Here is a 16,316-nt window from a genome sequence, read left to right as displayed (position 1 = left end):
GAGCGGATGTAACACAGATGGGGGGTAGGGAGTAACAAGCCGACAGGAGGATCGGAGCAAGTTGAGGATGGGATGGAAGTGACAAAGGGAAGGGAGTGAGTGGGATGAGATGGAGAGAGGGAGAGACAGTTTGTGAGTTGAGGAGAGGGGAATAATGGAAGGTGGTAAGAGAGTAAGAGAGAGGAGGGGGAGGATGGACAGGGGTGTGAAGAAGAGAGAGAGAGAGTGAGAGAAAGAGAGTGAGGTTGCGGGGAAAGGTTGGAGCTGCTCCGTCTGGGGGCGGGTACCAGTGGCGCAGGTACTGGTACTTGCTGAGTGCTACGTCACAGGCTGACGATGCAGGTACGAGTACCTGGGATAAGGTTACTCTCGGAAGCTGGACAGGACTGAGTATCTATAGCAGGGAGAAGTAGCTACTCGTAGGAAACCCTTTGAAGCAACTGACGGACTGGTATTGGTTTCCCGACCAGCGGATGACTACTCGAGCAGGAATGCCCTTGTCGCCATCATGACGAAACCGTCTCCCATGCTAGACTCCACCTGACTGAGACACGACACAGCACTCAATTGTCCTCGTACCACACGGCATACCATGTAGCCACGACCCAAAATAATGCTTTCTCTATCCCATAGTCTCCGTTGTCAAAGTGATGACGTCGGCCCATGGTTGGACAATGGGGTGGGCCACACCGCCCGGCAGAACCCACTAGCAACTCACCTTGTCTTTCTTTCCTCCTCGCTCTCTCTGTCTCTGTCTCATCAAGTCACCGCACACCGTTCGGCATGACCGATTCAGTCAACCCCCCGCTCTCATACGAGGCATCGGCCACCACAACCCACCCTCATGTCGCGACCTCCCTGCCATCTGAGGTGATCTCGTGCCTCAAAAACTCCCGCTTCGTATGCACCGCGGACCCTTCCGGACTCGACAATCTCACTAACCTCCTCTCTTTCTCTCTGCACAGCTCCACCTAGCAACATGCGACAATCTCACTCCCCACATCTCCCTCATGTCCTACACCTATCTCCCCTCAACCCCCTTCGACCCACACCCCACCATAATCATGACCACGAACCCCGCCTCACGCAAGACCAACCACCTCCTCTCCAATCCACGCGTTTCTCTGCTTGTGCACGACTGGGTCTCGCACCGCCCGCCAACCCGAGCCCCCAATCCCAATGCTGATGCCTCCGGCGGCCGCGACGGGTCTCCGCCGCCGGCCGCCACCCGCTCTTCGCTGGCGAGTCTCCTGCTCAACTTGAATACCAGCGCGCTGTCTAGCATTTCCACCACCATCACGGGCGAGGCTCGGTTCCTGGCGTCGGGGTCTGCGGAGGAGGCGTGGTGCAAGGAGCGCCACTTGGAGAATAATACCTTTGAAGAAGAGGAGATTAATACCTTTGGTCAGCAGCAGCAACAGCAGGGCCAGGATCCAAGTCTGCGCCGCCCGAGTTTGTCCATTGACAGTGATGTAAGAGTTGTTACGGTTAGAGTGCGCGAGGGCCGCATTGCGGACTGGAAGGGTGGTGTCCGGGATTGGGTGTTGCTTCCGGCGGAGGAACGTGATACTGCTGGGTTGGTGAATGGTGTCCCTTCCTCGTAGCGTGATCAATTGGGCAGACTGGAAGGTCCGGTATAGCTTGATGATGGCTTTGAACGAGCAACCAATGTACAAGGAAATAAAACTTCTGTTAACCGACCTGCAACGAATTCTTAATCAAGCTTATCAGCTTCTCCGCACCTCCGAGGGAAACGTAGATCTCCCACCGACCGACCACCTCATCTTCCTCACCACTCTCTAGCTACTTAGAATCAACAAAATGCGCCTCGCCCACCTCCACCTCCCAAACCTAACGCCCTTCACCCGCGTCTCCGACCTCCAACAAACCCTCACCACCCGCCTGCTCACACACAAGAAGCTCTCCTCGCCTGGCTCCATACCCTCGCAAGAACACGTCCACCCACCAACACCACCACCTCCAGCCCCAGACCCAACAATCATAACCTTCACCCCGAACCCGGTCTACACAACTGGCCGCCGTGACCTGCCCCCGTCAAACACAAGCCCTTCCTCCTCCGCAACACCGCGCCCAGCAACAAGCACAAAACTCTCTCTCCCCCCATCCCTCGAACCAATCCGCTCCCTCCTCACTCCTCCAGCTTCAAACAATACAAACAACCGCAATAGCCAGGACCATGGCTCCCCAAGGGCAGAGTACCACCCCACCCTCCGCGGCGGCCAAACAACATACCACGGACCAGGCCAAATGGTCGCGTACACGATCCTCGATCTGAAACGCCTGGGTCTCACGCCGCGGTGCCATATCCGCGTGCTGGAGAATAGCGTCATTGACCTGCTAGCGGAGTATGGGGTGAAGGGGTTTGTCACGGAGGATCCCGGGGTTTGGGTGCATGATTCAGCGTCAGCTGGAGATCAGGATCAGGAGCAGGCGAAGAAGATTACGGCTGTGGGGGTACATCTCCGACGGAATATTAGTAGCTTTGGCGTTGGGTTGAATGTTACCAATGAGCCCATGTGGTTCTTTAGGCAGATTGTTGCGTGTGGGCTTGAGGGGCGCGAGGTTACAAGTTTGGCCGGCTTGGGGGTCAAGGGTGTTGGGGTTGATGAGGTTGCGAGTGCGTTTGTGAGGTGTTTTGTCGATAGGGTCAATCGTGATTTTTCATGTTCGCTTAGTGGTGGTTTGGGGGAGAAGATTGACGAGGTTTATCAGGTTACCGAGGAGGATTTGTTTGGTTCTTGACGTGTGACAAATGTACTTATAGTTACACGTCTATGTAGATTGATGCCGAGATGAAGATCTCTTCATCAATTATCATAGCCAGGGATACACACCGACAGCACAATTGCAAAAGCCACGATCAAGTTATAGATCCGCCCAGCCAATGGCCGAAACGAAGCAGCATGAGAATAGGCCAAGAAATTAGATTGGTATATATTAGGATATGAGAAGAGCCAACCTCGCTGAAATGCAAAATGCACAATGTGCTCAGCACCAGCGTAAGACCAGGCCGAGAGAGAAAGAGGGCAAAGCGTCAACATCGAAGGAGGAAAATGCATGGGGGAATCAATGGGCTGAATCAGGTGAAAGGAAAGGACAGGGCAGAAGCGCAAAATCAAAGAATGATGCACCCTCCGCTGGAGGCGGAGCCCCCGGCGGGCTTAACCTCGAGAGCAACCTTGGCCGCTTCGTAGAAACTCTCCCGAATACCACGGTTCTGAACAGCGGAGCATTCTTTGGTCACTCATTAGCACTAGGTATGACAACAGTAGGGGAAGAAGTACAACATACCCAGGTACTTGACGGCACCGATCTCCTTCGCCTTGGCCAGTCCCTGGTCAAATGTAATCGCGTCGGGGTTATCGTTCATCTCCTCGTCCTTGCGCAAATCGCACTTGAGCGCTGTGAGCACCACGCGCACCCCGGGACAGTTCTCGTGGATCTCCGCAATCCATTTCGACCCGACGTTCTCGAACGAGTCGCGGCTGTCGACCTGTCCCACAAATTCCGATCAGTTCATGTGACGACTCAATCGAGCACGAGGTGGGCGAGGGAGTTTGTTGCTCACACTAAAACAGAGCATAAGCACGTGCGTGTCCTCGTATGACAGCGCGCGCAACCGATCGAATTCCTCCTGTCCGGCTGTATCCCATAACGAGAGTTCCATATGTACATTATCGACGAAGATATCTACGCGCATGAGTATGAGTATGGGTTCGATTCGAAGACGAGACCGGGAAGGCAATTCTACCGTGAACATAATTCTCTGTGCAAAGGCAATTGTCAGCACACTCGGGTCCAATGCAGAGAAATACGACGCTGCGCGTACCAAACACCGTAGGTTCACTGTCCGCCACGTAAGGATCAGATGTTAATACTCCGCCACCGTTTGAGTGAGTTCCGGTATGGGTATTCTCTTACTAGACAGTCGGGAAAAACCTGGGTCCGGTTAGCATTGGGTGACCCGTCTCGACTCGGAGAGCCCGAGGAGAGAAGGGGACAGGAAGGGAGGGAGTTGCGCACCCTCTTGTGAACACGTTCAACGCGGAAGTCTTGCCACAGGCACCGTCGCCTCTGTCAGATCGATTGCTGTCAGCATTGTAGGGATTATGGGGAGCAGGGCGGGGTGGGTTGCTGACAGCAGCACCATCTTGCGCTGGACGACCTTCTGGCGGCCGCACAGCTCCATTGCGCAGGTGGTTGGGGAGGGGACTCGAGAGGAGAGAGAGGATGGAGGGAAGAAAGAGAAACGGGGTGTAAGAATAGAGCCAGTCGAGACGGAGGAGGAGGGTTGTGGCGGAACACGTTGCAGTGAGAAAGAGTTCGGGGGGGAAGGAAGTCGATGACATGCATCGCCCTGATCGGCATCCAGGGCCCAAAGAATCCCTTTGCCGGTCCACTTTCTAAGCCTCGTTTATTTTGGGGACCATGTGGTTTTGGGTGACTAGGTTTATTTTTTGATGAACCATAGCGAGGCAGCCTCTGTTTATTATTACCTGCATCGAGGCAATGATAGATCTAGTGCTGAACTAATGCACCCCCAGTGTATCTACCGTAGTGGCGGGGGCTCACGCCGGACATTGTAGACTGGTTGGTTAAATTACATGGACGACATAATATACCGAGAGTAGTCCTTGTCGCATATTATGTCCGGGGGTATGATTGTTGTGGCAACGTTGAACCCTTTCGGTCTTCCAGTCGGCGAGAGCTCAAGGCGGGGAGCCAAGGCGGAAGCTCCATCACTCCTTCAACTCCCCAACACAGCTCTATTTGGCCTCCCACCACCCTCGTTCCTCCTTGCCAATACCCTTTCTTGTGTCTTTTTGAGCGTCTTGATTGCGTTTCTCACTGCCAACATGTCTGACGACGATGATTTCATGCAAGACTCCGATGAGGAGTAGGTGGCCGCTCTCTCTCTGTCTCTCTCTCTCTTGCTAAGCTGACTATCGGAATCGCCCAGATATGACTTTGAATACGAGGACGCCGATGAGGATGAGTCAGGGGATATTGGCATCGAGAACAAATACTACAACGCTAAGCAGATGAAGGTGGATAACCCGGACGAGGCTGTTGACGAGTTCCTTGGTATCCCGCCCCTGGAACAAGACAAGAGCGAATGGTACGGACCCCGAGGACGGACGCCGTGCCCAATATTGATCTATGTACAGGGGGTTTAAAGGGATAAAACAAGCGATCAAGCTGGAATTCAAGCTCGGGCGATATGGCGATGTAAACCGCATTTCACTGGGACCTCCAGAACTGTCATCAACTAACCACTTTCTAGGCTGTCGAACACTACCGCGAGCTCCTCACATATGTCAAATCTGCCGTCACGCGCAACTATTCCGAAAAGTCCATTAACAATATGCTCGACTACATCGAGAAAGGGTCCGACGATGCAGAGGCATTTCAGTGCATGGAGCAATTCTACTCCCTCACCCTCGACTCGTTCCAAAACACCAACAACGAGCGGCTATGGCTGAAGACCAATATTAAACTGTCTCGCCTGTGGTTGGAGCGCAAGGAATACAGCCAGCTGAGTAAGAAAGTGCGCGAGTTGCACCGGGCGTGCCAGCGGGAGGACGGGTCGGACGATCTCAGCAAAGGCACCTATCTCCTGGAGCTCTATGCACTGGAAATCCAGATGTACGCCGAGACCAAAAACAACAAGCGACTCAAAGCACTGTACCAACGAGCGTTGCGGGTGCGGTCGGCTGTGCCACATCCCAAGATTATGGGCATTATCCGGGAGTGCGGGGGAAAGATGCACATGAGCGAAGAGAACTGGGAGGAGGCCCAGAGTGACTTTTTCGAGTCCTTCCGAAACTATGACGAGGCCGGGTCCATGCAGCGCATCCAGGTCCTCAAATATCTGGTGTTGACGACCATGCTCATGAAGTCGGATATCAATCCCTTCGACTCGCAAGAGACCAAGCCCTACAAGAACGACCCGCGCATCTCGGCCATGACCGATCTGGTGGACGCCTTCCAGCGGGATGATATCCACGCCTACGAGGCGGTGCTGAGCAAGCACCCGGACGTGCTGGCCGACCCCTTTATTGCCGAGAACATCGACGAGGTCAGCCGCAACATGCGCACGAAAGCCGTGCTCAAACTGATCGCGCCCTATACCCGCTTCTCGCTGCATTTCATCTCCAAACACATCAAGATCTCCGTCCCGGAAGTGTTGGACATTCTCAGCTTCCTGATTCTCGACAAGAAGCTCAATGCCAAGATCGACCAGGAGAAGGGCACCGTCGTGGTCGAGAGTGCCAGCGACGTGGAGCGGCTCCGCGCGCTGGAGGAGTGGTCGTCCTCACTGCGCGGGCTGTGGCAAACGGCTCTCCATGGCGAGGGATTCCGGGCCGACGAAGCGTCTCATGGGGCCATGTTCCAGGCCGGCCTGGGAGATGAGTCTCCGATGGGCACGCGAACGCACAACCCGCGGGCCCGCCGGGAATACAGAGGCAAGACCGGGAAGATGGGCGGGATGATATGAAAAGCTCCTGGAGGGATCTTTTTTCAACGGCCGGTCCACTCCACCGCATGTGTCCGGGTACCTGGGGTTCAACGTGTTCCCGGCTGGGGGGGTTTTGTTCTTGCTTGGCGGCCCTATTTCATCATACCTGCCTCCCCCGACTCCTCAGCACTACCCTAAACCCCTCTCCCTCCCCAGAGTCGCTCGGAATTTGGAGTTCCCTGCGAACAGACCCGCTATTTAGAGTTGCTCTGACATAAGACGCTAAAATCATGATAAGATGGGCCCATTCATCATTATTCGTTCGTGATTCCTCGCTCGGCCGTAAGCTGAGATGGTTCGCAAATTGTAAGCCCGGGCTGAGAAAGGCAACTGCTCCGAGCATGTGAAGCGAGCATATCACGATCGATCTGAGGATTAGATGTTCTCCTCGATGCTGTCTGGATCGCTAATTAGCTAGGGATTGGTACCGTGCGGTCTCGGCCTGATGCCCGAAGACCCCCGTGATTGAATAATTCGACCTGTCACCTAACTTCGTATGTAATCATCCCACAGCGTCGGGATCGCACGCCCCCCTGTGGCTCGTGGCCAGTGGGCGCCGTTCACACAATCACAACTCTCTTTCCGCAGAGCGGAGTCGGGTGATGGTTTAGTTTCCCTTTCGAGCTCGATCAGAACAGCCGGGCGCTTGGGGCCCGCTCAGCCGCGAATATTATAATATTAATAATAATCATCATCATAATCAGCATCATCATCATCATCATCAGACGGGACGGAACCAACCCCGCTTCGGGGAACGAAAACAAAAGCAATATGATTCTGATTTGACTGGTAAGCCGATCCGGGACTATCATCGTCGTAGCCAGGGTCGCCCTACGATCGTAGAGGAGGAATAAATAATGTTGGGTTGTTTGCTACCGATGTGTTGTCACGGATCATCCTTTGGCTCATACTTAATTCGCCTCGTTTCCTTTTTCTTTCTCTCTCTCTTCCTTCCTTCCTTCTTTCTTTTCCCTCGATCTGCTCCACCGATCTCAATTTTGTTTGGGGCTGCTAATCGTAAATCACCCACCTGAATGCTCTGCCAGTGATTGATTCCAGGTCGGTCGGCAATATTATCCCCCCCCCCCCTCCCAATCCTTCCCAGCGTCATTAGACACCCTCCATCGTTGCCCGGCCCCAAACTGAAAGATCCTCTCTTCCCCTCCCCCCTCCATCCGCACTCGGAATCTATCTCCGCGTGTTCTGTGGGATGGTTCGTGCCCCCTCCACCATTGACATCGCCCTCCCTTTCCCTCCTGTGTCACTCCCTCAGCCCCCAATCACTGTCTCCGGCCACACCCTCCACGGTGATACGCCGGCGTGATACCCTCCCTTATTGGTCCTGTTCTTCCGGCAATCTTGATTTAATTCTTCAGTCCATGATCCATGACCACATGCCCTGCGCGACCCTCATCTCTGGAATCTCACTGACACGATCAGCTCTAGGTCGCCCAGTGCACCGGGTCACTTGCAGCATAACTCCCCGGGGCTCACGTCCCACAGGCTTCCAGATGTTCATCGGCCGTGTGCGTATGTCAGATGTATATATAAAGATATACAGACTTGCGCGAAACTCGGTCTAATATCGCTCTCTCTCTCTCACAAGACGTCAACCACATCCTCGTCATAAATCTTTCTCCATCCCGCCCTGTGCGCTGCCACCATTTTGTATGCCATGTCCTTGTCGGAATTGCCCTGGTCTCCTATTGGTCCTCACCATCCCTTCGTGGATAAACAGAAGGTCGCCAGTCTTTACCGGAACTCTTTCTTTGCGTCCCAACTCTCTGTTCCTCCTTTTGTTGCTCCGCCTTTCGTCAACATGAATCCCCTCTCACCGGAGGAGATGGAGCGCTTCCAGAAGCTGTCCAATGAGTTTGAGCCGGATGTTCAGGTAGGGCATGTTTGCACGAAGCGGAAGCTCTCCATCTGACATACCCGCAGGGCCCCCTGGTATCAACCAAGCAGTCCAGCCATGCTATTGCGGTGGAGTATGCCAATGCAGATCCCACGCTGGCAACAAAGACGGGTGTATGCCTCCCTGTCTCATCGAAGCGCATGTCACTAACACTCTAGACCCTTGTTGTTACGCACCCGATGACTCGGATTATGAAAGGAGATGGCAACTGCGGCTGGAGAGGTTTGTGCGTGAAACTCTGATATGAAAACGACTAACGCCCCATCCAGCGGTTGCGTTCGGCTATTTCGAAATGCTTTTCGCTCTGCGTGATCTATCGCGCGTACAACGTGAGCTGGCCCGGATCAAGTCGCTCAACACTCTCATGGACCAGGTCGGGCAGGAGGAACATCTTTATGAGATCTTTGTCGATGCCACGGAGGATATCTTCGCCCAGATCTCTGCCGCCATCCAGAACGGCACCCCGGATGAGTCTTTCCTTGTTGATGCGTTTAACGAGGAGTACAGCTCGAATTCTGTGATCACGCACTTCAGAGTGAGTACCGTTGCTGTCTAATTACTCTTTCAGTTTTGATGATCTCTTTAGCTCTTGACCAGCGCTTGGATGAAACTCAACCCGCATCGGTATCAGGCTTTCCTGCCTCTACCGCTGGATCAGTACTGCGCAACGCAGGTCGAGACGGTGCGGACTGAGATCGACGAAGTCGGATTGCAAGCCCTGGTGGATGGTATCATTGAAGGAGCGGGATTCGGCGTTGAGATCCTCTACCTGGATCGGAGTGAGGGCGAGGCTGTAACGCCACATCAGCTATCCCCCAACAGGCCCAACGTAGCGACGATTCGTCTGCTATATCGACCGTAAGCATCCTATTGAAATCAGATGGCAGAAGCTAACTCCAACATCAGAGGCCACTATGACCTTCTCTACAGAGCCGAACCTACTGTGAATATGGCACCCGTGGTCAACTACCAATACGCAATGACTTCTAACTACTCCCCCTGGGAACAAGGTGCTCTCTCCTTCGACGTCAACCCCCACTTGATGTCCATCCCCAATCTAATGGCGGACCCGTCCTACGGGATGGCCCCGTCACCCATCATGTCCCCGGTGTCTCCAGCATCTGCACAACCAACCAGTCCCTTTCGAGTCTCTTCGCCACAGGATATGTTTCACTCCCCGGTGTCCAGCCATGCTCCCGTTCCATCAACCATCCCGATCTCCTCGCCGCCGCCACCGATGACATCCCTCCCGAGTCGGTCGTCGGACGGTCCGCAGATTCGCTTGAATCCGTTGGTTATGAAGCCCAATCTGAGCCGTTCGTTGCCCATTACCACGCCTTTTAAAAAGTGAGTCGCCTCCCTTATTCTTGTTGATTAGTCTTGTTGACCCGTGCTACGTACAGTTCGCCGTACAATCAAGCGCATTTCCAGAATTCGGACTTTGAACCTATTCACTGGGAACCGAGCGACTCTCGAAGATGATTTCTACTATGACATGTCATTGACGACAACGAAACGACAACCTCTTAAGTAAAGGAGGAAAGAAAGAAAGACGACTCTCGGTACGGGTTTACTGTTGTCCGTTTGAAGATGTCTTCTCCATGTCTCTCTCTCTCTTTTGACTTTTTTCCTCTTTTCTTCCCGTGATTCTCTCTTTCACTTCTTCCAGCTATAGTACATCATGATTCTTAGCGTGGTGCAGCGCGTTGCATGGCCCGAGCGTTTGCCTTTTTCCTCGAGTGAGACAGATTGTGCCTTTTTATGTTCTTATCCTCCGGATCTATTCAATTTCGTTCTTCAGTGCCTGGATGGTGGGCGAGGTGGAGGGATGAATGGGTGAGTGGAGGAAACCAGTGGATTAAAAGCGAGATTCTTTTCTACTACTTTCTCCAACTGCGTAGGTCTTTCGTTGTCAGCGAATTACTTGAAACAGTTTAACGCTCCTGTTTAGATTGAGCGTCCGTCCTCTTGCTACTTAAAGCTTCATATGCGTGTTCCATAAGGTCCGCCCGTCGGCGCTTCAACATCTTACTATGCAGGTGATTTTCGGGCGGAACGCACTTGGGAAATAATCGGTCAAGAGGTAGCCACTACCCGAGAATCTTTTGAAACCAAGTCACCGGGAGAAAGGGAGTGTGAGAGAGAGTTCCATTATATCCTGTTTCATCCCCGAACAGCAGGCACTATATCGGAAGTAGAAAGATATTAAAATTCCAGGATAATGAAACAGAGGCCATTAGTCGATCCCATCACATTGCGGATTTTCTCTTGAGTTTTCCAAAAATTCCTCGGTGGGTGCACTAGATAGACTTCCGCCGTGCTCACCTCGCGATTTGAACACCGCGTTACGACCACGATCGCTTAACATCGGAACTGAAGCCACAGGGCTGTTTTCGCTTGGGGAGGACGAAGCCGCATGCGATATGATTCGAAGAAGAGGTCGAACCGTCATGAGGCATCCGGCCGTGATGCCGAGACTGGCTTCTAGGTTCGACCATATGGAAATCTGGTAGGTTGCATCTGAGTCTAAGTTAGAACCAGTATAGCGGAAATGGCGCTGGTATAAACTCACGGAGGAAATCTGGACTACTGGCGTAATGTAGAAATGGGATTCGAATGATGACAGCAGTGCTCGCACTTGAGAAGAACCTGTGTTAGAAGATGGTCCAAAAGTGAGAAAATCGGCATGGAGAACGAACATGCATGCAATACCCAGAATGCCTGACACGGCAAATTTTGTTTGACGATCCATTTGAAGCTTCCAGATCATATAGATAGGGAGCAAACCAAGTGTGAAATCACACACGGTCGCCACGCCACTATACATATAGACAATGCCGAGGAGGGTAGCCTTGCTGAGGCAGTGGCATCCTGTTGGCAAGCGATTCCAGAAGCAGGACACCGCATGGCATTGAAAAATGGTGAAGAAAAGAAATACAATTCCCACGGCAGTAGAGAATCCCATTACTCCGTAGAGAATCCATGAATGGATGCGCTCAACCGCCAGACGAAGAAGGGTCATGGCAATGGACAGCCTAGCAATCGTGCATGTGAATATGTAGAAGATCTGTCCTAGCCACCAGCACTATCGATCATAGAAGTAAATAACCCCGTGTCATAGGCGAGCAACGATGGAATATGGACACATACCAACAAGCCCCGTCGAGCAACATTCGGTCGATGAGCTAGATATGCCTGCGTTTTCCCCATACCATTTGTAGCGCCCACAATGCCACACGTGGCGAATGCGATATTGAAGATCTATATCAAGATGAGTGCTGTGCATAACAGACTGCGTATGGCGGCTTACCATTGCTATCACCATTAAAGCATCGTCACGTCCAAACGCTTTCACAACTTTCAACCGAACGAAGCATCGAAGAGAAACAGCGACCAGGGAAAAGAACAAAAACACGACTGTGATAATGATGATGGCATCGCTATCCACATCATCCATGCTCTAAGACCGCGAATGAGTTCGAACGCATAGGATGGCGTTTGCAAAGAGTAACGGAGCAGCATGACCTAAGCTGGATGGAACTGTCGTTATATAAGCATCTGGATCGTTCTTTGCCGCGAGATATCGGTGGATGAACCATTCCACAATCCGTATCCACCACGATCCACGACGAACCAATGAATCTCGCGTGCAGAGCTTCCCCGCACAGGTAACCTTGGAAGAGTTTGAGTTTGTCTGCGGCTTAGGAGTTAATAGAGCACAGGGAGTAGCGACCGTTAGTGCCTTCCATGTTTGGAAATCTTGAGATGCTCTTTCAAACCCTAATCAAATGATATAATTATACCGACGATGCTTGTGCCGGAGCTGAATGGTATGCTGCTACACACGTAAGACAAGCGAGGAAGGTGTATGGCCGTGTATTTCTACAGGTCCAAGATAACTTGCCCTACGATGGCACGAAAGATCATGACGTCATTATCCACCTTGTACTGTAGTAGAGACAGATTCATCTGTGGGGGTGGAATCCACCTCAGCGATCGCCCGGGCTTCAGAATAATCTGAACCAGAGCAGCAGCTCCACAAAGAGCTACAGCCGACGCCAACGGGAGAAGATGATTCAGAAGGCACCACGCATCGACTGAGACGAGGATGGATATCTCCGCGGGACCCGCAAAAGAAAAGGTAGAAGAAGACCCCTATTACGCCAACTACCACGTTTCAAGTATTCCAGAAGAGTCATAAGCTTTACGAGTTACTTTTGCGATTGGTCTATACGCCCGGCGGCCAGAGGTAAGTTCCCACCGCGATGGCCTACCACCAGAGCCTCAACATTGGAAAGAGGGTCCACAACACCCACACAGAGATGCCTTCCATACAGCACCTAAGAAAAAGGCTTGATACTATTGAAGAAAAAATGCGTTTTTGACGTGGTTCGGAGTCCGAATAATATTAGCAAGCAGATCCTCCCGCTGACAGGTTTTTTCCTATAAATTCAACGCGGAGGGCTTCTAGTGTCACTCAGTATGCTCAGAACAGACAGTCAGGGGCGGCGGGTAAGGGATAATTCTATTTCTTATCCACATGTAGCCACTCAAGTTAAAAAATTTAACGGTCATTTGTCGAGTGCGGCCCTCAAAATCATTTCCCCTAATAGTTTAAGACTATTTCACTCTTTGCCAACTCGCAGCCTTGTGCAGTATAATCCTTCTAAACGGCTATATCCGTCTCTCCAGGATTCTTCTAGGTGACTGTCATTACTGACCTTTATATTCAATTCTGCCCTTTGGTCTCCTGTTTAAACCGGATATGGCCGTAAACAATACTATCTAAGCTATAGATAGAAAACTATGATCCATCAACAACTGGATCAATACTAATCAGTTAATCGCTGTTCGCATATGAAATATCAATCAGGATGGCCAGCATAATCAAGAAATAGTTAGAGGTGAAATAGTCTACAGATTGCTAGTCTTCTGGTTTTTTCATTCTCGAGGGTATTGGTGAACGTCCATACTTGCCACTAAGTGTTATATTGGTAGTTCTAGATATTCCTACTCATGATTAGCTTAGTAGTAGTGATCATTTTAATTAGTAGAGCGGGACGGGTGCGCAAGGAGAAGCCTAATCGAAACAAGCAGGATGACCAGAGACATGGGAGAACTCAGCTCTTAGCCAGGACGGAGCCCACACAACAGTAGAAAACGAATAAGCCGTTCAATGAATTAATACCATCAACTAACTGAGAGAGGTAATTAGATGCTATGGAAGATGGTTACAGGAGCGCTCGTCCTCCTAACGAGCGGCGAGCTTGGATAATCAGATGAAAACGAATCACGTGTGCGACTAGGGCCCTATCTGGCTACACTAGTTAATGCAGGCCGTGAATGCCTAGCTTGTTCTGCTTGCACTATTGTATTTCTGCCATACCATACTTCTTCCGTGTGGTTTCTTCTCTCTCTTTTCCTCTTTTTCCTCTTTATCGAGTTCTTTGTCGATAGGTGCGCTAGCAATTGATTTTGGGAGATTAACTACCGTTTATTAGTCAAGTTTACTATTCAGGGGCCATTTCTATTATATATCCTATTCGCTATCTTTTAACTTTGACTCACGCAGTAGTTTGATTCCCTAACTAATACTTGCATCTTGGCGAGCGACCCAACTGACGGTTAGTGCTATAGCTCAATGCAACCATGTTCGTCAAGAACTAAGTATTTCCATACATTGAGAAATTTGTTAGTTAGTCGTTATTTGTCATTCATATTTTAGATCAGCCACAGAGCTTTCATTAAGCCATGAGCATATGGTCAAATACTGCATAGGTGCCGAAGATTTTCTTAGATTTTTGTACTTGTCGTTGTGATTTGTTTTCTTCTTTCATAGTGTAAATAACTGTTGATCCTTTGTTTGGGCTTTTTGTAAAACATGTTTACAGTGAAGTGGAAGTTTAGCTACAAAGGGCGAACAAGCTTTGCAGCGGTCCAAAAACAATAGGTCCGAGCGAGTCGGCAAATCGCAGAGTGTTAGCTAGTCCCAACCACCAGTTGACTATTTTCGTTAGTACATAAGTTAGCCGATCGGCTAACAAGAATTTCGATAGACCCTGAGAAGAGAATCCTTCGGTTAACGCTTTGACATAGAAGACTATATCGGGTTTGGCCACTGTGAGAATAGACTTAATCTACATAGCTTAAGGACTAGCTAAACTATCAATAGTACGGTCATCAGCCCTCCACTATCGTAAAGAAGTTACTTAATATTATAACGATCTTCGCGCTGTGGAGTGTCCTCGTATTCGAACCGAAGTAAGATCCATAAGATCGACAAACATTCAAGAAAAGACAGGAGGGTTTTCTTCGGGGCATTATCTAGTGCCCCACAATTGCAAGGCTAACTGATCCACCTGGAGAACAGCGGCCCGTAGTGGCTGTCACAAACCCCTATTCCTTGACCTATAGCTAGACAAGACTAAAGAGCTAAGCGGGGAATTATGATTTAACATACAAAGTCTCGATTACTCCGACATTACGAGGTTCAAGGAGGGACTTCTCATCCTCTATTGCGTTTCAATATAAGAGACCTTTCCATATACTCCGCAGGCGTCTTATAACGCTGGATCAGCCATGGATTCTTCGTTACATACAACACTCTCGCCTGAGTATCTGGCGGCGAATATAGGTGGCCGACTAATCGGTGTTGCGAGTGCTTTCATTCCTATCATCATCCTGTTTCTATCCTTACGTTTCTTCTCACGCTATTTGACCAAAACTCCATGGGGTCTTGATGATACGCTGGCAATCATATCTGGTTTTATATTGATTGGTTTATCTGCCCTTGCCATATGTAAGTCATGTCAGCCGACAGTTCCCATTCTCTCTCTAACTAAAGCTTTCCATAGGTTTTGTGAAATTTGGCGGCGTGGGTCGTCACCTCGATGCTTTGGAAGTACTAGAACCCGAGTTGGTTACGCAGTACTTCAAGTACCTTTTGGTGGTATCAACCTATTACTATAGCATGGTTGCTCTGCCAAAACTCACAGTTTTGGCACTATATGGACGCCTTTGGACTGTGAATCCATATCGCACCATCATCTTAATACTGGCGGCAATTGTCATTCTCACGGCTGTTGTGACAGGTGTCATGTGCTTAAATTTGTGCCATCCATTTGAGTACAATTGGGACCAATCTATCCCTGGAGGCCACTGTATAAATAAGCAGGCCTTTTTCACATTTGCATCGCTGCCGAACATTTTGACCGATCTTGTTATGATTGCCCTGCCTTTGCCTGTTGTGTGGAAACTTCACACCTCTACGAAAGTCAAGGTTGGTCTTATGCTGACTTTCATGACTGGAACTTTGTGAGTAAATCCCTAGATTATCTTTCGCAAGCTAACTGATATGTGTCTACTAGGGGTCTAGTGACTTCGATAATGCGATTCGTCATATTCTACCAAGGCAATGCTGTTACGGATGGAACTTGGTCTTCGACGGATCTCATGAGCTGGAGTGTCGCGGAACCGGATATCTACCTCATCAGCGCGTGTCTGCCCACATTACGCCCGTTATTAAATCGGCTTTTCGGCCAGAACGGGTCTACGACGAATTCATCATCACGGTACGGCAAGAGTTTTAAAGGGACAAATAATTCGATTGCGAATCCCAAAACGAACTTATCTACACAGCCTCAGGACATGGACAAGTATTCTGATTCTGCGTTGTATGGGGACGAAGTTCAGCTTGTGTCCATAGTGGGGAAGGAGAGAGATCCGAATAGGGATGAGGCCTTTTCACAAGATCACATCTATGTACAAAGGGAGGTGAATGTGTTAGTCAGTGAAGAATAGAAGAAACACAGAAGAGACCAACAGCAAAATCCTGTCTTTTATTTGAGATGTCCATCACTC

The 16,316-nt window shown here is 50.5% G+C and overlaps 7 protein-coding genes across 7 annotated transcripts; 5 read left to right on the top strand and 2 right to left on the bottom strand.

Annotated features, from left to right (window-relative positions):
• Positions 1-783: 783 nt before the first annotated feature.
• Positions 784-1,604, top strand: N7510_000851 (pyridoxamine 5'-phosphate oxidase family protein; the record flags this gene model as incomplete). The annotated part of the gene is made up of 2 exons (XM_056972780.1): positions 784-900; positions 966-1,604. 2 exons carry the CDS (start codon positions 784-786, stop codon positions 1,602-1,604), a joined length of 756 nt encoding a protein of 251 aa, XP_056837897.1.
• Positions 1,605-1,821: 217 nt separating this feature from the next.
• On the top strand, positions 1,822-2,763 carry N7510_000850 (lipoyl(octanoyl) transferase LIP2; the record flags this gene model as incomplete). Its single annotated transcript, XM_056972779.1, has 1 exon — positions 1,822-2,763. The coding sequence occupies one exon, from the start codon at positions 1,822-1,824 to the stop codon at positions 2,761-2,763; it is 942 nt and encodes a 313-aa protein (XP_056837896.1).
• Positions 2,764-3,136: 373 nt separating this feature from the next.
• Positions 3,137-4,210, bottom strand: rho3 (Rho family GTPase RHO3; the record flags this gene model as incomplete). The annotated part of the gene is made up of 5 exons (XM_056972778.1): positions 3,137-3,255; positions 3,313-3,514; positions 3,590-3,711; positions 4,023-4,095; positions 4,169-4,210. The coding sequence occupies 5 exons, from the start codon at positions 4,208-4,210 to the stop codon at positions 3,137-3,139; spliced, it is 558 nt and encodes a 185-aa protein (XP_056837895.1).
• A 457-nt stretch (positions 4,211-4,667) lies between these two features.
• N7510_000848 (uncharacterized protein) lies at positions 4,668-6,520 on the top strand (the record flags this gene model as incomplete). Its single annotated transcript, XM_056972777.1, has 4 exons — positions 4,668-4,918; positions 4,982-5,140; positions 5,190-5,250; positions 5,306-6,520. 4 exons carry the CDS (start codon positions 4,668-4,670, stop codon positions 6,518-6,520), a joined length of 1,686 nt encoding a protein of 561 aa, XP_056837894.1.
• A 1,696-nt stretch (positions 6,521-8,216) lies between these two features.
• Positions 8,217-9,807, top strand: N7510_000847 (OTU family ubiquitin thioesterase; the record flags this gene model as incomplete). Its single annotated transcript, XM_056972776.1, has 6 exons — positions 8,217-8,432; positions 8,483-8,569; positions 8,615-8,678; positions 8,726-8,991; positions 9,043-9,314; positions 9,363-9,807. 6 exons carry the CDS (start codon positions 8,217-8,219, stop codon positions 9,805-9,807), a joined length of 1,350 nt encoding a protein of 449 aa, XP_056837893.1.
• An 885-nt stretch (positions 9,808-10,692) lies between these two features.
• On the bottom strand, positions 10,693-11,916 carry N7510_000846 (uncharacterized protein; the record flags this gene model as incomplete). The annotated part of the gene is made up of 3 exons (XM_056972775.1): positions 10,693-11,541; positions 11,607-11,717; positions 11,767-11,916. Coding segments are annotated over 3 exons (1,110 nt in total), but the record flags the coding sequence as incomplete, so codon positions are not given.
• Positions 11,917-15,035: 3,119 nt separating this feature from the next.
• On the top strand, positions 15,036-16,256 carry N7510_000845 (uncharacterized protein; the record flags this gene model as incomplete). The annotated part of the gene is made up of 3 exons (XM_056972774.1): positions 15,036-15,255; positions 15,311-15,770; positions 15,824-16,256. 3 exons carry the CDS (start codon positions 15,036-15,038, stop codon positions 16,254-16,256), a joined length of 1,113 nt encoding a protein of 370 aa, XP_056837891.1.
• Positions 16,257-16,316: the final 60 nt, after the last annotated feature.

The sequence above is a fragment of the Penicillium lagena genome (genome assembly GCF_028827675.1).
Source record: "Penicillium lagena strain IBT 129212 chromosome Unknown utg000001l_segment0_segment0, whole genome shotgun sequence".
Taxonomy (NCBI): domain Eukaryota; kingdom Fungi; phylum Ascomycota; class Eurotiomycetes; order Eurotiales; family Aspergillaceae; genus Penicillium; species Penicillium lagena.
Note: the sequence above shows the minus strand (reverse complement) of the source record. Positions and strands in the feature narration are given on the sequence as shown.